Source organism: Typopeltis vanoorti, chromosome 19, assembly GCF_054136105.1.
Source record: "Typopeltis vanoorti isolate ZY-2024b chromosome 19, IOZ_Tvanoo_1.0, whole genome shotgun sequence".
NCBI classification, from domain to species: domain Eukaryota; kingdom Metazoa; phylum Arthropoda; class Arachnida; order Uropygi; family Thelyphonidae; genus Typopeltis; species Typopeltis vanoorti.
Window position 1 is genome coordinate 17,591,452 of NC_143567.1, and position 21,053 is coordinate 17,612,504.

General features: G+C 35.5%; 1 protein-coding gene across 1 annotated transcript in view; it reads right to left on the reverse strand.

Moving 5' to 3' along the window:
* The window catches only part of LOC150095885 (long-chain-fatty-acid--CoA ligase 1-like), a 335,143-nt gene that overhangs the window by 27,852 nt on the left and 286,238 nt on the right, over positions 1–21,053 (reverse strand). Inside the window, exon 17 of the mRNA XM_090409654.1 lies at positions 8,373–8,516. Within this exon, the coding sequence (XP_090265780.1) occupies positions 8,373–8,516 (144 nt within the window). The remainder of the gene's footprint in view (positions 1–8,372; positions 8,517–21,053) is intronic.

Consider the following 21,053-nt stretch of genomic DNA (forward strand, 5'->3'; position numbering starts at 1 on the left):
AAAACACTGTTTGTCACAATACGCGAGACTAAAACAACATGGTGTACTTAAACAAAATTGTAGCAGCAACACAAAGACTAAAGTCCTGATTTTGGCGCCCCTCTATCTGAAAAAAAAAAAAACTATCATATATTACTAGAGTCCTAGAAAAGTGCTAGTTTTTTCTTAATATGACTGTCTCCCAGATCTTCGGCAAGTTAATACAGCCATATTTGTTGAGATTTGGAGTGTGTTTTAGGGCTTCTGTCGCCTCTAAGAACAATCTCTCTGATTTATACGGGTTTCTGTGTAGTACTTTTGTGTTTTTCCAGTTGATCCTGTGTGCAGGGGTATCCAGAGCATGGTCTGCTAGGCCCGACTTCCCATAATGATAATTCTGGACGTATCGTTTATGTTCGCTGATGCGGATATTCACAGTTCTTCCTGTTTGACCATAGTAGGTTGATTGCATGAGCAGGGTACTTGGTAGACTCCTGGATGTGATAAAGGAGGAATGCTGTCCTTGGGTGAGCGGATGAGGGTGGCTAATTTGCTACATGGTCTGAATTTAGTGCGTAGTTTATGTTTATTGAGAATTCTTGAGATCTTTTCGGATGTGCCTTTAATGTAAGGGATGGTGACTGTTTTGTTGTAGTTCTCTGTGGTGGATGGTGGGAGGGGTTTCTTAGGAGTGTTTAGTATTTTGTTTATTTTATGTGGATTGTAGCCGTTGGCCAAGAAGGTGTGGCGTAAGTGAGTCAGTTCAGCAGTAAGAGCCTTGTCATTGGAACAGATTGCTCTCGCTCTATGGGTTAGCGTTTTTAATATGCCATATTGTTGAGATGGATGATGGTGTGATTGTTTGTGTAAGTATCTGCCTGTATGTGTGGGTTTTCTAAAAACTGAAAATGATAAGGAACCATCTGGGAGACGTGTGATGAGTGTATCCAGGAAGGGCAGACGGTTGTTGGCTTCCAGTTCCATAGTAGAAAATTTTTAGAAAACCCACACATACAGGCAGATACTTACACAAACAATCACACCATCATCCATCTCAACAATATGGCATATTAAAAAACGCTAACCCATAGAGCGAGAGCAATCTGTTCCAATGACAAGGCTCTTACTGCTGAACTGACTCACTTACGCCACACCTTCTTGGCCAACGGCTACAATCCACATAAAATAAACAAAATACTAAACACTCCTAAGAAACCCCTCCCACCATCCACCACAGAGAACTATAACAAAACAGTCACCATCCCTTACATTAAAGGCACATCCGAAAAGATCTCAAGAATTCTCAATAAACATAAACTACGCACTACATTCAGACCATGTAGCAAATTAGCCACCCTCATCCGCTCACCCAAGGACAGCATTCCTCCTTTATCACATCCAGGAGTCTACCAAGTACCCTGCTCATGCAATCAAGCCTACTACGGTCAAACAGGAAGAACTGTGAATATCCGCATCAGCGAACATAAACGATACGTCCGGAATTATCATTATGGGAAGTCGGGCCTAGCAGACCATGTTCTGGATACCCCTGCACACAGGATCAACTGGAAAAACACAAAAGTACTACACAGAAACCCGTATAAATCAGAGAGATTGTTCTTAGAGGCGACAGAAGCCCTAAAACACACTCCAAATCTCAACAAATATGGCTGTATTAACTTGCCGAAGATCTGGGAGACAGTCTCTAGTAATATATGATAGTTTTGTTTTGTTTGTTTTTTTCAGATAGAGGGCGCCAAAATCAGGACTTTAGTCTTTGTGTTGCTGCTACAATTTTGTTTAAGTACACCATGTTGTTTTAGTCTCGCGTATTGTGACAAACAGTGTTTTTGTGCTCTGAAGATGCTGGTTATAATACCAGCGAAATATCAGCATCAAGTTAATAAATTAATTATTTACTTAGTTTCTGTGTTCTATTATACCGTTAAAATAATAAACAACATGTTCGACGAACACATAAGTCTGTCCACACGTTTCCAATAAGATTGCCAGACTCCTCAAGCCACATGGAATATGAGTGGCTTTTAAACCTTCAAAGACCATCTGCCAATTCTTAAGATCTCCAAAAGACAGTCATCCTTTTTACAAATATGCCAGAGTCTACAACATCCCCTGCTTATGTAGCTTGAACTATATTGGCCAGACTTCTAGAAGTTTTGAAATCAGGAAAAAGGAACAAATAGAAGACATTAACAATAATAGAGAAGACAAATCGGGGTTAGCCTTTCATTTCTCTAGGACAAACCACACCATAGAATGGGACAAAAGCTCCATGCCCTACTTAGAGGAGGATTTCCGCTCTCTAATGATAAAAGTCACAACAGTTATTCGTTCAAAACAAAACCTAAATAGAAACCAAGGATTAATTCTGCCTGAGATATGGAAGACCCTCATTAGATCTTTAAACTTGCCAGAATTAAATTTTGCTACAAATTACAGAACGTTCCTACATAACAAGAAGTGAGATCATACATGCTCTATGCGTGTGATGTACGCATTCTTCTGTTTTTTGTAAAAATGCAATTGTATTCTGTTCAATGACATTTTTAGCGTTTAAGTGGTCTTACATCTATATATCTTTTACCCTGATGAAGTCAACAGCAATAGTTGGTAAAACTAGTTGGTATAACTTAGTATGTAATAAATCTGACCTATAAACCCAAATAGAAGTCAATCTTTCCTATAGTTCTTGTGGTTAAAAATAACTGTTTCATCATTATGAATAGCCTCCATGGGGAAACAAAAGGTACGTCGTTTTGAGCTACTTAAATGCAAAAAGGCCAAACTGTTAAATCACCTTACTTTTTTTTAAGAGATGCAGGAACCATAATATCATTCCTAAGTTTCTCATTTTGAAAGAACGTTTCCATTCAAGAGAGCTAAGCATATTTATTTTAAAACATCTTTGGCACTCTTACGTGAGCAGATACAAAACATCAGATTTGAATTAAGCCAAATAGATATACAATGCTATCAGATTTACAAAGATATTTCCAGTAATTCAGACCAAAACCTATGGTCATTTATTAACTTCATTCTGAGTTAATCTTTTATTATTTATCTACCACTGGTTATATTTTATTAGCCAGTGGTAGACAAATCACCATTAGATAATAGGTGTAGATGGTACTGTTAGCTGATATCATTTGCTACATCTGTCTTAAGTAGATATACCTTTCTTTTAGGGTTACACGGTGATCAGCACTCATATTTGTAGATTTAGGGACTCAAAAACATACGTGTTGAACAGATTATTTTATTAATTACAAATAAAATAAAACTTGACGTTTCGACCTCTATATCGAGGTCATCATCGGAAGAATACAACTGTATACAGAACCAAGCTACATGCTCATGCTTTCTATATCAGTAAACTAAATTTACGTAGTTAATAAATCTTTTTTCTAGCCTGACCTCTAGTGATAGAAAGGAAAAACAAACAAAAAAAAAAAAATTATATATATATTATAAATAGATAAATGCAACTACAATATTTGTTTTATTTTATTTGTAATTAATAAAATAATCTGTTCAACACGTGTGTTTTTGAGTCCCTAAATCTACAAATATAAGTAGATACACATTTATAACCAGATATAGCTATTGTTATATAACAGTAACGTGAACAGCTAGTGGTGATAATCATGCATGTTGATAAAGTAATTAATTAAAGTGATAAAGTAATTTTTTATTTATAGGAATTAGAGTACCTCCAATTTTTAGAATTGTATTTGCAGTTTTGTAAATATAGTGTATATGGGATTAAATTAGTAATAGCATAACAAAAAAGAAGTTCTGAAATGATGACTGATGTGTTTTATGCACTTTGGACATCATATAGCTCGGGGGTTGGTAACCATTTCTGGCTGAAGAGCCATTTGGATGAAAATAACCTGTTAATTTAATTATAAGCAAATCTTGGTTAAAAGCATTTTAAAATTAACAGGGTGTTAATTTTCACATGTATGTGACATATGGACCGGAAATTTTCTCCATTAAATCGAGATATATATATATATATATATATATATATTAATAAGAACAAAGAGGGTATGCAAACTGCATCCCCTTTTTTCCTCATGTGTGAAATCCATTTCACACATGAGGGGGCAATAAAGAACCATGGGTTGCTGACCTCTGAAGCAGCTCTTGGGAGATATATGTTGGATATACATCCAATAAATCACTAATAATAGAATTCCCACAAAGCACTGCTCTTGAGTCCTTTACCACCTCTCTTTTTTTTCATTATCTTTCATTTTTTTCTTTTGTACTCTTACATTTGTATCCACCAAATGTCTAATCTCATTTCTCATCTTAATATCTCATTCTTCAACTCATGCGTGTCCGCGTGGTTAGCCTAGTGGCTTTGCGCTTCGCAACCATATGCCTGAGGAAGGAGTGTCCTAGGTTTGATTCCCGACAACGACGCGAGGAGCTTAAGGATCTTCCTCAGCCATAGCCAAGCCAGCTGGTCTTGGGTGTGGACAGCATGGTTTTTTCTGCCAGTTTATCTGGGGTTTTTCATCCTGCAAGCAGGCAAACCGGTCCCATGAACACACATGGATTACAGTCAGGAATACTGACCCAGCCATAGGTCAGCTATGCCAGTTCCGGAGCCCAGATAAAATTTTGGGGACTAGATGGTGCCGTACCTCCCCGTAAAACGGGACTTACAGTCATTGCACCATCACATTATTTATTTAACTCATGCATTCCAGTAAGAGTTCCAGAATGAGATCATATTCTCTTTATTGGCAATGCTCTCGATTTTGATCAGTCAGTTGTGCTATCTTCTATTTGCACAATCATGACTATTTTTTCTTCTTCAGTGATGCTAACTTCTGTTCCACACAATCACATCTCCTTTTGCTCTTTCAGCCATGTTTCTCTTCTAGTTCTGCGATCACATTTGCTTTTTACTCTTTTGGTCTCTTCCATATTCATAAATCATATCCAGAGTTGGGGTTAAAGTACTGGAGAAATGGGTTGATAACAGGAATATTCTTTATGATTATCAGCATAGGTTTTTTAAAGGGGGACCATGTTTTACTAACTTATTTATTATAATAAGGTGATGACAAATGTCTGACAAGAGAGATGCATATACAGTGGTATACTTACATTTTGCAAAAGCTTTTGACAAGCCACATGACAAGCTGCTAAATAAATTGAAATGGATGGGACCAGAGAGCTTTTCAGAGCACCCTTGTAGCTTTTCCTCACAGATGTCCTCACACTGCTCACAACCATCCAGGTGACTGTAATATGTCACTTTACGGTCACTCTCACCACCTTGACAGTGATTTGGCACCTCATTGACCTGATTTCATCTGATTTGACACTACCAAATGAAAGATTATTAGTGCAAGGAAACTAAAGTTGTCAGGGTCGGTGAAAGCAGGGGTAGCCTGTTGTGGGAGATGGACACTCAAAAGATGGGATAATGTACAGTGTTATGTGGAGTCAAATGGAGTCTAGAGGGAATATTAATAGGGAGAGAAATAATAGCAATTAATTAATGTTTCTTTATATGAATGAATGCTAAGAGCATCAGAAATAAAGGAGATGAATTAGTGGTACTGATAGCCTTAGCCAGTCCAAAGATTATTTGGATCAGTGAAACATGATTGAATGAAAATGATATACTGACAGAAATAAATATAAAAGGGTATAGCATATTTCGACAGGATAGGAATGACAACTGCAGTAATGGAATACTGCTTATGATAAGTGATAAATTGTTCCCCTCTCAGAGTGGAGATGTTGCAGGGAAATGGCGCCAATGATTTTGAGAGTATATGCTTTAAGGTATGGATGGGCAGGACAGTACAATTAGCTGGAAGCTGCTATAAGCCAGGGAATATAGAATTCAAGAAGCAAGAAATGTTTGGGCGCAGTTGAGTTTGGCAAGTGCAAAAACAAGTGATCATTATGAAATTTCAACTATAGCAGCATAAATTGGGAAGAGGAAATGGCATGTAGTAATAAGAGAATGAAATTTTTGGAATTCTTGAGGGAGAAATGCCTCAGGCAGAATGTATTAGAAGAAATAAGGCTCAAGAGTTTTGGATTTTGTCCTGCCATCAGAGGAACTGACTGTAACTAAAATGTCATCCCTTCCGCAAGTGCAGAGAGTGACCATATTGTCTTCGCTCGGGGAATACGTATATATGGCCAAGTGACAAGAAGGAAGGATTTTATGGGAATATATAAAGCACGTGATTATAAAAATCCTAGAAATCAGCTTGTTACAGTTCCAAGGATGGACAAATTGGAAAGGTAAGCTATTACCAGTGCATGAAAACTAGTGAAGAAATATCTATTAGCAGTAATGGTGTTGTATACCTCGAATGAAAAGAGAACAACGTTTAGTGCAAAATGGATGACTAACAATATCAAACAGGAACTGCAGATGAAATGCAGGTTATAAAAAAAGTATAATGAGAGAGAGAGAGAGAGAGAGATGGAGAGCAGCTGCATGAGGAATAGAAGACTCAGGCTAGGAAAGTGACTAGCACAGTAAGGAAGATGAAACTTGAATATGAGGAGAGATTAGCTCTGAGATACAAGGAAAATCCAAAAGAATTTTTTCATTATATGGCCAGTAGGTGGAGAAATGATTGTGGAAGAATGACATTGTTAGATGAAAATGGAAGTGGAGATTGACTGATGCAGAAAACATACTGGAGTTGTTTAATATCACTTTATTGGGGTATTTCAAGGTAGAAAGGAGAAGTTTCATTATTATTAGAGGGATGGGGTGGGTACAGAGTTTGGAAGTGCAAAAGTTAAGTGTGCTACAAATACCAAGTACTCTGGATGTCAATCAGGCATTGAGACTGGATGGGATTTTGTGATATGTTTTAGAAAATGTGCTAAGGATTTGACAGCTCTATTGACTTGGCTTTTCATTGAGAGTCTAGCTATGGGAAAAGTGCCCAAGGAGTGGAAAGTAGGTAAGGTGTCCCATTCCATAATGGTGGTGGTAGAATGGAAGTGTCATTCCATAGGTCAGTTTGTATTTCTTCTATTCTGTAGTTGTTAAGATTTTAGAGTAATTAGTGAGAGATTGTATACAGCATTGGGCAGATGAGGGTGATATTATGTGTGAGGACCAGAATGGATTTGTGAAAGGGAACTCTTGTTTTAGGATTCTAATTGCCTTTTATAATAAAATAACAAGAGCACTTAATGAGGGAAGTTTCTCATGATTTCACCATGATGAGGATGAAACACCCTTATAAACTTATAAGAGTATTTCATATAAACCTTTATAAACACCCTTATAATTCACTGAATACCTTACCATTGTCTTCTGCAGCAGTTACCATTCTACCATTTTCATCCATCAACAGCATCTTACCATAATCATTCTTCCTTCTACTTGCCACATATCTAAAAAAACTCTCTAGGGTGTTTCTTTGCCTGATTTGCTAATTTCTGCTCATACTGCACTTCTGTTGTCCTTACTGAATCACTCTCCTGGCTTGTTCTTTATATTCTTCATGAAACTGATTATTACCGACATTCATATTGTACTGCCTCCAAAGTGCCTTCTACTTCCAGATTTCATGCTTCACCTCATTCATACATTTTGCATCTACCTTATTTATCCGTTTGATCTTTGGTACAGAGTTTGGAATATATTCACACAATGATGTTGTTATGTATTTCTTTGTCAAAACAGCATTTATTTCTTTACTACTCAACTTCTCATTTTGTGATACAGCTCCAAGCTGTCTTCTAAGCTTTTATATTATCAGCCTTGTACTTCCACATATATTCCATCCTCACAGAAGTCTGCATTATGGTGTCACAATCCAGGTGATCACTTCATGATTACTCAAACCAACTGGAGGAAAGTGCAAAACCTCATTCACAATTGCATCCTTTGGTGAAGTGATCAGATTTAAAACTCTCAATCCTTGCATGTCCTCCCTTACATGCTGCCTGAGATAGTTGTCTTTCATGCTTCATTTCTCTCACATTTATTTCTCATGCTTATATATTAAATTTAAATAAGATTTCTTTTCTGAAAGAGAAAAGAGAATAATAGTAACAACATAAGTTATTATTTTATAGAATGGTATAGTAAACCCTCGGCAAGCATTGCAGTAATGAATTCAATCACTATAAAGAATTCAAAAGAGTCTTGCTCAAACCATTGTATTAACAATATTCTAATAGAAATTCAATATAAGAAACTATTCCTATGGTCCCTAAAATTTGCTGTAGTGAGAGTTTGATGCAGCTCTTAAAATACTGCCTTATAACTTTGGTGTACATTTGATAAAGCATGCTACCGTTTGCATAACTGAAACTATTATCTAATAAAACTGTATATCATGTATATAAATCTTTTTACAAACCTGTAAACTCTCTCCATGAACAAAGATCTGTGCTAAAAATGGGCTTGACAGATATATGTTTTCTATCTTTTCAGGAGCTATATACTCTCCTTGAGCAAGTTTGAAAATATGTTTTTTTCTGTCAATTATCCTTAAGGTGCCGTTCTTAAAAAAGAACAAAATATTATATTAGTTCATCTTTTTCATATTCTATGTACATCTTTTTAACAGTTAAACATAGTAACTATAATTTCTAAAAGCATTCTAATTATATTAAACACACACACACACACACACACACACACACACACACACACACACACACACACACACACACACACACACACACACACACACACACACAGGTAACCCTCATATAACACGGATGTTAGGTTCCACAGAAGAAATACCGTGTTATATAAATCACATTATGCGAGACTCAGATCACACAGAAAAAGTATGGTTATGTTTCAAAATTGTTTTGTTTTTTTAATTATATAAACAACGACATATCCAAGAAAAAAAAATTTATTTAATTCAGGTAATTTATGTAAGTTAAGAAAACATATAAACTATGAAACAAAATACGTAGTATAAACTTATAAAAATACATATTGTACGTAAACTTCATTGCACATAATGCATAAATGTTTTAGGCAAAATAAAATAAAGTGCATATTTTAATCGTCATCACTGTCTTCAAAAGGAACATTTCATAGATGTTCTTTATTTATGAGTGGCCGGACATCGTCGTCACTTGAAATTTCTTGCACATCATTTGTATAATTCTCATTGCATACTTCAGCTGGCTTAGTTTTCAAGAAGTCAGTAATAAAACCTTTCCCCGCAATTTGGTTTGAGGTCATCAATTAATTGTACCAGTTCCTCCTAATTTAAATCTATTTTCCCATCAATTAATTACTAATTTCGTTTTCAACCATATCTCAAAAACCCTTAAGTGGCCATTATTATAAAAATAAATTTTCTACATAAAAAGTGCATTATATATTAATCATGTATGTAACTCACCAAAAAATAAAGTGCTCAGCTTGAGATTAACACATTTATGATTTTTAATGCACTTTACTGGCAGAAAATGAAGACAATTTTCAACAATAAACACTTTATATGGTAGACAATTGACATATATGTGTGCTAAAGGGTATTTCCCCTAATATAAATTCGCTACTTCTAACTAAATGCGTGATATGGGCTGATGCAAATTTAACGAAGATAAAATTTGATTTTTAAGTCGCACGGTGAAAATATATGAAAAGATAAAGGGTTACTACAATCTGTAGACCGCGTTTTTATCGAAACTGCATTGTATAAGTATCACGTTGAACAAGGATTACTACAATTTGTAGACCGCGTTATATCAAAACCGTGTTGTATAAGTACCGTGTTATACGAGGGTTACCTGTGTGTATATATATATATATGCACAGTGAACTCTCAGTATTGCAATTAAAGTTATAGTGAACTTGCTCACTACAACAGAGCAAAAAAAATTCCCAGTCAAAGCTCCACTGTAGTAGGAAAGGTTTTCATTGTGTTACCAAGATATGACAATGATGAGTTGCAATGGAGAGCCAAAATAATGAATGTTATGCTAATGGAGCTGTGTGGATGTATGGCATGTGTTTGAGGGTAAAATGAAATTATACAGGCACAACGGACTGCATTTAAATGACTTTGGAGTGAGTGTGCTGGTGAAAGTGTTACTGGATGGAAATACAGTGTGTGATGCATGCCATAGATCAGAAGAAAGAGATGAAAGGAAAAATCAGGAGAATAGTACTGAAGAGACAGAAGTGCTTGGCAGTGGAAACAGTAGTAGTAGTGTGAGAGGAAGAGAGAATGCGAATACAAGAGGAACAGGGAAATGGGGGGAAGGGGAGCCCTGATGGACAGGGAGCCGTGGCATAGAGAGAGTGAATGTGTGTATGAAAATGGAGTATATTGCAATGTGGGTGGAGAAGTTGAGACTGAGCAGATGTATGTGGTAAGCAGTGATAAAGGTGAATTGGGTAGGTGTAGTGGGGAAATCATAACAAACACATGGCTTGGGTAGGACTGGCTGTAGACCTAAAAATGAACTGCTGTGTTTGTTTACAAATGCCAGAAGTATCAGGAATAAAGGGGATGAAATGGTTTCAGTGATTGAGTTTATTCACATACAAATCATTGGAATAAGTGAAACATGGTTGAATGAAGATGATATTGTAACGGGAATAGAAATGGAAGGGTACAGTGTTTTTTGCGAGGATAGAAAGGGGAAGAAGGGAGGGGGAGTGCTGCTGATGATAGCAGAGGAATTAAGTCCACATAAGGTAAATATGAAGGGGGAAATAGTGGCAATAGTTATGAGGCAGTGTAGTGTAAAGTGGAGGTTGAGAGGAAGACATATTTAGTTGGATGTTGCTATAAGCCTGGGAATGTGGAAGGTGGTGATGAAAAAATGTATAAACAAATTGGATTAGTGAACAAAGGATGGGTAATTATTATTGGTGATTTTAATTATAGCGGTATAGATTGGAATGAAGCGATAGCACCTACAAATAAGGAAAATTAATTTCTCAAGTTCTTGATCTCAGGCAGCATGTAAAGAAGGGCACGTGAGGATCAAGAGTTCTAGATCTCATCATTTCATCAGAGGATGTAATTGTTAGAGGGGGGTTTCACATTTTCCTCCAGTTGGTGAAAGTGATCATGAAGTAATCACCTGTGTTGTAGCTAGTCATATGCAGACTTTTGTGAAGAAAGGATATATGTGGAATTATAAGGCTAGTGATTATGACAAGCTTAGGAGACAGCTTGGAGCTATAAAGTGGAAAGAGGAGTTGAGTGGTAAGGAAATAAATGCTGCATGGGAACTGACAAAGAAATACATAACAGCATCAATGTATGACTGTATTCTGAAGACCAAAAGGTTAAATACGGTAGGTGTAAAATGGATGAATGTGGAGCTTAAACATGAAATCTGGAAAACGAAGGTAGTTTGGAGGAAGTACAAGATGAATAATGGTAATAATCAGTTACAGGTGGAAGTTGACATGAAGACATATTTAGTTGTGATGAAAAAATGTATAGCCAACTTGGGTTAATGAACAAAGAAAGAGTAATTATTATAGGTGATTTTAATTATGGTGGTATAGATTGGAATGCAGAGCATTTAGGAATCAGGAAAATAAATTTCTCAAGTTTTTGAGACATAAGTATCTCAGGTAGTATTAAAGGAAAGGATGTGAACATCGAGAGTTTTAGGTCTGATCATTTCATCAGAGAATGTAATTGTGAGTGAGGTTTCACACATTCCTCCAGTTGGCAGGGGTGTGCTGGCCATATGTGAAATGTGTGCAATGCACACAGGCACCAAAGAGGAGGAAATACTTTAAAAAAAACGTTTTTTTAAAGGGGGGGATAGCGGCGACAACTAAAGTTTTGCACACAGGTGCCGGACATTACTGACATGTCCCTGCCAGTTGGTAAGAGTGATCATGAAGTGATCACCTGGGTTGTAACTAGCCATATGTTGACTTCTGTAAGGAAAGGATATATGTGGAAGAGCAAGGCTGGTGATTATGACAAGCTTAGGCGACAGCTTGGAGCTATAGCTTGGAATGAGAAGTTGAGTGGTAAGGAAATAAGTGCCGCTTGGGAACTGACAAAGAAATTCATAACATATGTGAATGTATTCCAAAGGTCAAAAGGCTGATTAAGGTAGACATAAAATTCATGAATGAGGCAGGCTGGGCATGACATCTGGAAGAAGAAGACACTTTGGAGGTAGTACAAGATGAATAATGGTAATAACAGTTACATGAAGAGTATAAAGAACAAGCTAGGAGAGTGACTCAGTTAGTAAGGGAAACAAAAGTAGAGTATGAGCAGAAATTGGCAAATCAGGCAAAGAAAAACCCTAGAGTGTTTTTTTTAGATATGTGGCAAGTAGAAGGAAGAATGATTATGGTAAGATGAAGTTAAAGGATGAAAGTGGTAGAATGGTAACTGCTGCAGAAGACATTGTTGAGGTATTCAATGATCAATGTATAAGGGTATTTCATCCTGATCAGGGTGGAATCATGAGGAACTAAAGTGTAGAGGACATAGTAGAGGATGGCTTTGTGAGAGAGCAAGAGGTATTTGAGAAAATAAATAAACTTGATGTCAATAAGGCAAAAGGATTTGATGACATATGACCACGCATCTTAAGGGAATGTTCCAGGGAATTGGCAGTAGTACTGACATGCCTATTTAATAAGAGTCTTACAACAGTACAAGTTCCAAGGAAGTGGAAGGAAGGTAAAATTGTTCCACTGCATAATGGTGGTGATAAGGCTGTAGCTTAAATCATAGGTCGGTCTGTATATATCTGGAGTTGTGGTGAAGGTCCTGGAGAGATTGGTGAGAAGTAGGTTACAGAAATGGGTTGATGTTAAGGGGAGATCATGTTTCACTTATTTACTAAGTGAAACATTCACTTACTTATTAAGTGACAAATACCTTGGAGAGTGGAGATGCATATACGGTGGTCAGTGGTGTATTTGGATTTTGCAAAGGCTTTTGATAGACTGCCACACAATAAGTTCTTAAATAAATTGAAACAGATAGGATTGAATAACAGACTTCTGAGTCGGATCAGTGACTGGCTGTCAGATAGGTATCAGAAAGTTGTATATGGGGGTGCTGTATCCCAAAGAGAAAGGTAACTAGCAGTGTGCCACAGGGGTCAGTTTTTGGGCCATTGTTGTTCAATTTTTATGTTAATGATGTTGGGTTGGGTCTAACTAGTGATATCCAGCTGTTTGCAGATGATGCAAAACTGGGAAGAGCAATGCAGAGTCAAGCAGATGTTATTGCCTTACAAGAGGACTTGAATAGATTGCATGATTGGGCATGTACATGGAACTGTCAATTCAATGTTGCAAAGTGTAAGATTTTGAGATTTGGTAAGCAACGATGGGATGCAAAGTATACACTTGGTGGGGAAACTTTAACAGAATTAGAGGAGATGACAGATCTAGGAGTGATGGTGGACAAGGACCTGAAATTCAGGGGCCACATGGCACTAATTGTGAAGACATCACATTGAATAATGGCAATAATGCAGAGGACCCTGACATGCAGAAATAGAGGTTATGATTCCATCGTCTAAGGCCTTGTTCAGGCCTCACATGGATTATTGTGCTCAGATTTGGTTGCCTGGTTTTCATGGTGATGAGGATATGTTGGAAAGGGTCCAAAGATGATTCACAAAGGTAGTCAGTGGTCTTTGGAATGGGGAGTATGAGGACAGATTGAGAGAATGTAAATTGCAGAGCCTTGTGGATAGGAGGAAGAGGGAGGGGGATATGATCGAGACATATAAGCTAGTCAGGGGTTGTTATCAGGTCGACGTGGAAGAAATTTTTTCATAGAATGGGAGAGGGGTGTAAAACAAGGGGCCATCACTGGAAACTGTATAAGGAGGATGTGAACAGAGGAGTGAGGAGTAGGTTCTTTGCATGGAGGGTGGTTGGTGAGTGGAATGCATTGCCTGAGTGTGTTGTGAGTGTAGACACATTGAATCAGTTTAAGGCACGGTTGGAAGAGCATTGTGTACAATAGTGTGACCTCTCATGATGAGTCTCTGACTCCATGGAGGTCAAATGTTAATCATAATAATAATAATAGTATCAATCCTATTGATACTATAGATAGAAACATTTATCTATTTATTGATAGAAACATTTAAGTTACTAAAAGGTTTTTATAAGACTGATGCAGGGGCAGGGCTGGCGGAAGCGGGCATGCAGAGCATGTGGTGCATGCAGGCGCTGCTACATAAAAACAAAAAATTCTTAGAATGATCAATATTAAAATAAATAAGGCCAGATACACCGAATAATAAAAAAAAATTGTATATTGCTGACTCTTTGATCAGCCGACTGTTTATAATTTTTCAGCGTGAGCGGGCTAAATGCTTCCTTGCAGAATGCTGTGTCTACTGCAGTCTATCTAAAGTGCAATGGTGAACAGTTTTTATGCACAGAAACGAATTTTCGTACAAAACATTTGTTGCTAGTTAACCAGTCATAGGGTACACATCTCAGTAGGCTACTGACAGTAGCGCAGTGCAGACCATTATTTTGTCTCTGTGTCGTGTTGTGTAATATAGTATTCATCTCTAGGCTACTGACAGTAGCACAGTGCAGACTATTTTTTTGTCTCTGTGTCGTGTTGTGTAATAATTTCTTGTGGGTATAAAATAGAAATGGAATCAAAAATTTAAAAAAAAAAGTTATCCAGTGCACAAAATCGTAAGCATCATGCTGCGAAAGAAGCAGCTATTAAGAAACAAACTGGGGCTCTTAATAAATTTGTTAAAATATTAAAATATTCTGATGCAGATTGTAACCAACTCGATACATCAGAAATCAGAGTTGAAGAACCATGCACATCATCCAGTTTGCATGAAACTACTATTGCAACTATTGAACAAGATAACAAGACGCATGATTTAAGTGAAAAACAGTTAGAAGAAGATTTAGTTGTAGTTGACCGAAACTAACACATTGTTAGTCTCTGTAAATTAGAAGATCCAGGTGAATGGGGAAATATCGATGAAAAATTACGAGTTGTTTTAATTGGAATGGGTCCTGTTCAAAAGAAAAATATAATATATCCCTTTTACTGTTTTTTGCTTTTGTTGCAAACTTTTCACACCTACTGAATCAAGTAGTCTTGTAGAAGGTTATAACGATTGGAGAAATGTAAGTACAACTTTGCATAGACATGAGACTAGTTTAACTCACATGAAAAATTTCTTAAAATGGAAGGAACTTGATAATAATTTAAAAAACAAAACTACTATTGATTGCCAGACTCAAAACGTGTATGAAATGGAAAAGAAACATTGGACGAGTGTTTTAGAATGCTTGATTGAAATTATAAAATTCCTTGGTAGCCAAAATTTAGCTTTTCGCGAATTATCTGATAAATTATATAAAAAGAATAACGGCAATTTTTTAAAATTAGTCGAATTGTTTGCAAAGTTTGATCCCGTTATGGAAAATCATGTTGAAAGAGCCCTACAAAAACAACAGAGTACACTATTTGACTAAAGACAGTCAAAATGAAATATTGGAAACTTTAAGTAATGCAATCAGGGATACAATTTTATTATCAATTCGAAAATCTAAATATTATTCCATAATTTTAGATTGCACACTGTATGCAAGTAAAACAGAACAAATGACCATTATTATTCGTTTTGTTTCCTGTGACAATGGAATTGTCAAGATCGTGGAAAACCTTTTAGGTTTTGCAGATATATCAGATTCCACATGACGTGGTTTATATGCAACAATAATGGAACAACTGGAAAAATGGAACATTCCCATTGAAGATATGTGAGGTCAAGGGTATGATAATGGGGCAAATATGAAAAGGAAAAAATATGGGCTCCAAAATTTGCTTTTGAACAAAAATCCTCGAGCTTTTTACGTGCCATCTGCTGCTCATACTCTAAATTTAATCATTAACGATGCAGCCAAAGGGAATACAGATACAATTAGTTTTTTTGCAATTATTCAAGAAATATACAATTTCTTTTCATTCTCTTACAAACGTTGGGCAATCCTTTTAAAGTTCGTAAAAAAATTAAGATTGAAACAGCCATCAGAAACGTGGTGGGAAAGTAAAATTAATGCAATCCACCCTCTATGATATCAGTTAGGAGAAATTTACGATGCACTTTTTGAAATTTTAAATAATGAAAATTTTAATAAAGAAACTCAGCATGAAGCACAAACATTATGTGCTAAAATAAAGGACTACAAATTTATTTGCTCTCTTATAACATGATTTACTTAACAGAATAAACCCTGTGAGTAAAATGCTTCAAGACAAAAATATGAACATTACACTTGCTTTAGAATCTATCAAAAATTTAAAAATATTCTTCCAAGAATATCAATCAGATACAAATTTTAAAGAAGTTCTAAAAACGGCAAAAGAACTGAGTGAAGAGGTGGATGGAGAACAAGAATTTAAAACTGGTACAAAAGTTCGACGACGAAAGAAGACACAACAATTTGACTAAGAGAATCATGACGAAACACCACAATTGCCAGAAGATAAATTTAGAGTGAATGTGTTTTATACACTTCAAGACGTTGCAATGTGTTTGTTAAAGAACATTTTGAACAACTAAAAACATATTATGATAATTTCAATTTCTTGTATAGATTACTACAAATTAATAACAAAGATTTACGAAAAAAATTGTGACAATTTAAAGATTCTCTTGAAGGATGGTGACAATAAAGACATAAATGCAATAGAACTATATGATGAGTTATGTGCTTTCCAGGATATTTTTCGGAAGGATAATTTAAATATTCAAAACCCTTTTGATATTCTTCATTTTATTGTGTCCAATAATTTATCTTTCCCTAACTTTTCAATTGCTTCATGAATACTATTAACCTTACCTGTTAGTGTAACGAGCGGTGAACGTTCCTTTTCCAAGTTGAAATTGATTAAAATCTACTTAAGAACAAGTATGCCAAAAAAAAAGCTTGTTAGTTTGTATTGAAAATGATATATGTGCGGAATTAGACGTTAAGACCATTATTTCTAATTTTGTAAATATGAAATCAAAAACCCTAAAATTTAAATTTAAAAATTTCAAGTATATTTATGTAATTTAATTTTATTTTCTGTTATTCTGTAAAGATGTTATTTTTTGAATACTTATATTAAATGTTCTAATTATTTGTGAATTCTTTTCTTATTTTCTCATCTATGTCGAGTTTCTTTTATTGTTCTAGAAGATAGTTCCACTTATAAAAATTATTAAAAAATTTTTACAGGTTACTTAGAATTTAGTAACTTGTAAAATGCAAGAATTTTTTAAACTTTAGTTCAAATAAATTTTAACTTTAATTAAAATTCATTTTAATTTTGTTAGTGATTTGGGTTGATGAGAAGGCTATAATCCCTGTGTCATTATATTCAACAATTAAAGTGAAGTGGCTTTATCAAAATTTGCTTTAACTTTTGAGAATTTTTTGAATATTCTGGTTTTTAACGATTATCCAACCTAGTCAACATCTTCGGTTCGTTACATTTCGCGAACCAACGTGTGGCTGTTCTGTCAAAATTTATTTAAGAAATTTCAAATAATTTAAATTTTTATTATCGTAAAAGAACCACACACTCCCGGATCATTACAGGAGTGCTTAGATAGAAATTGCATGCGGGCGGCAAAGACCCTAGCGCTGGCTCTGTGCAGGGGAAATGTTTCAGCTGTGTGATAGTGATGGAAGAACAAGAGATCATCCCTGGAAATAAAGGAAAAGTGTGGTTAACAAGGGTGTGAGAACAAGGTTTTTCGCCTGGAGGGTGGTGAATGAGTGGAATGCATTGCCTGACTCAGTTGTGAGTTCTTCGTCTGTTAATGAATTCAAGAAGAGATATGATATTGTTTTGATAGTTTGTGTCTCTCGCGATGAGTCTACTGACTCCATGGAAATACCCGTACTACTACTACTACTAATAATAATAATAATAATCATCCAGTGTGTGATTTTTTATTTTTATTTTGGAAAAAATAAATTCTAATGAAACAGTTCAAAGATAACAAACAGAATTATTCAGATTTGGTAAACCATCCTTAACTTTTTACAGAGACAGCACCTCAGCAAAGTTAGACAGAAATGTCCAGGAACTAATTCCCCTTTCCCTCACAATACAGCTAGTGAACATGAGATCAAAGATGTGTAGATATAGTAGTATGGAGCATACTACTATACCTGACTGGCTCATATTGGCTTAGCAACTTCTGAATAAACAGGTATATGGCATTTGTTATTATATCACTGATTTCTGAATATGAGGCTTTTTTTCAAGAATACATAAAGAAATCTGGAAATTCATAGGAGATGAAGAACTCTCAATGATGTATAATATAGTTTTTTTTTTTCATTAGGGAAACTCATTTTACTAGTTACATTGACATATATGCATTTTCAAGTCATTATCAGCCCTTTTATATAGAGTCATGAGTGTCACAGAATTGGTCTACTCTGTCTTTTTTTTTTTTTTTTAATGCACATGTATGATGTGATGGAAAAATATAGTTGTTGACTGGTGTCAATGCAATATGCGACTATATAAATCAATATCTATGTCCCTAACAATGAAAGCGAATGGACTATCCTATTCAATATCTTAGGTAATTAGGTAATACTTCTTTGGTGCACATCAAATCATAGCTGGAGCAATTAAGGTGACTGCATAGAACAACATTTCCCAAGCTTTTTTTAGTCATGGAACACTTTTCATCTCACAATTTATTTATGGAACACTTATATTCTGTACACCATAAGCACTGTAAACATGTAAAACGTGTCAGTGGAAAGCTACTTTGTTTCATCTGCCCACATGATGCATGTTATTGGTTTCCTCCTCTCCTCAAACTATGAATGAATAGCACATTGATCACTAAACTGCTACTTTAACAGAGATGTCATTACCTCTAGGCAAACTTTTCTATGCAAAGCCTGTACAAATAAAATGTTCCACAGTTTATTTGATTATTAGTCTATCAGTATATTAATAACTGAAAAAAATGTTAAAAATGATGACACAAAAAGTGATATATGCTACAAATATGCTAAATTTATTTATTTTATTTTTTAATTATTAAGGATGACCTTTCACAAAACACTTGTTCACATCTCAAGGAACACAGTTTGGGAACATAGAGAATGCAACTCTTGACAGAATAAATCATGTTTCCAATGCAGGTGCAAGAATGATTGCAGCTGTATAATCATTCAGCAAAAACTTTCATCTACTCAATATCTAGAAGATCAGAAATCCAGGAGTATATTATTATTAACATCTGACTTCCATGGAGTCAGACTCATCGTGGAAAAAACAAGTTCCTCTAGTAAGCAACTAGAATCGAATGTGCGTTGTCATTCTTTGGGGGATGTCTAGCGCTATGGATGAACATGATAGTTCTACTGAGCTACACAGACTGCAAAAATTTTTTGCAGTCTGTGTAGAACTCAGTAGAACTAGCATGTACCAAGTAAAAGTTCCTTTACTTGGCAACTAGAATTGAATTCACGACACACTTTTTCTTCAGGCAGTCTAGTGCTGTGGATGGTATGCCACTTCCACTGAGCTATGCAGGCACTTACCACATATGGAACAATATGGTTTTACCAGGGTCCACCAGTTCTGCATATGCAAGCAGTTATAACAAGATATCTATCAGTGGTGTTGCATGTCCATTTCGGTTGGGTGTGCTGTCGTGTGGCTTATGCAACCTGAACTAAAAATTCACATAAATTTGACTGTATGATTGCATTATTATTGATGTATGAAAGTTTTAAGAGTGCACAGCACATCAGCGCTCATCTTAATTGGTCCAATGCAATTGAGGGTAGGATAACTTTGAATACTTTAATTTATCAATTAATTGTAACCAAATCTGCATAGAGTGGGGGGACAATGTGTTTGCTTTAAGATATATTAGAAAACAATAATGAAGGAGAATACTGTATTTGTTTAGCATATTTGAATAATTACTCAAAGGTGTAAAACTAATAGTAAATTTGGAAGAGGAGTAGTAAGGCTTACATCCTTCAACTACAATCATACAATCTGCAAAAGCTCTGGCAGAAAATGGGACATTCAGTAGATCATCAACACTGTTTCCCATTGTAAATATGGGAAAAAAAGTTATAAATTATTTATGGAAAATGATATATTAAAAACTTGTCTATATTGGTGTCCTAAACACATCAGCTCATATTTGATGCATGTGAAACAGATAAGACTCAGAAAGCAAAAACAGCAATTCGTGACAAATGATAATGTTCAACTGGATTGGTAGACACAATAACCAATCACAGCCACTGATTTCTGGGTGGAATCTGCACCATCTGTAGGTCTATTCAAAGATTTTTGTATTTGCGACCACACACCCTAGCTATTAATGCAAATGTGATGCAGTGTTTACATATTGAAAAGTGTCCTCTTCATGAAGCATTAGTATATTGTGTTTAATTTTAGGAATCATGTGAAGCCAGGAAACAATTAGGAGAGTCTTTAACAGGCATAAATGTAAAATATAATATCGATGATATTGCTATTCTGTGGGTGTGCATCGTGCACACCCTGAATCTATGGCCCTAATATCTATATATCACTATTTATATATACTGCATATTTTTTTATGTTCAAATAACACACACACACACACACACACACACACACACACACACACACACACACACACACACACACACACACACACACACACACACACACACACACACACACACACACACACACAATGTTTCATAGAAACCACATCACTTGCTTTAAGCATATTTTTTCAGTAATTAAATTTCAATGCCTCTTTGAAAAGGAAGAATAACACAATTATTGTCACAAATAATGAAGAATGTAAAATAACAATTTTATTTTTGATTAATATTTGGCTCTTTTTAGTACAAGATGTGTTATAAGTAGGAAATGACAACAAACTTGAAAAATTTGCAAATATTTCAAAATTGAGTGCACAGTGATATTTTTCAATAGAAAAACAAATACCTTCAGCTTGGCATCAGTGGGCTACTGACAAAATCAATTTCCTGATGGATGCAACTGCAAGTTAATGGTTCCATACCCTTAATG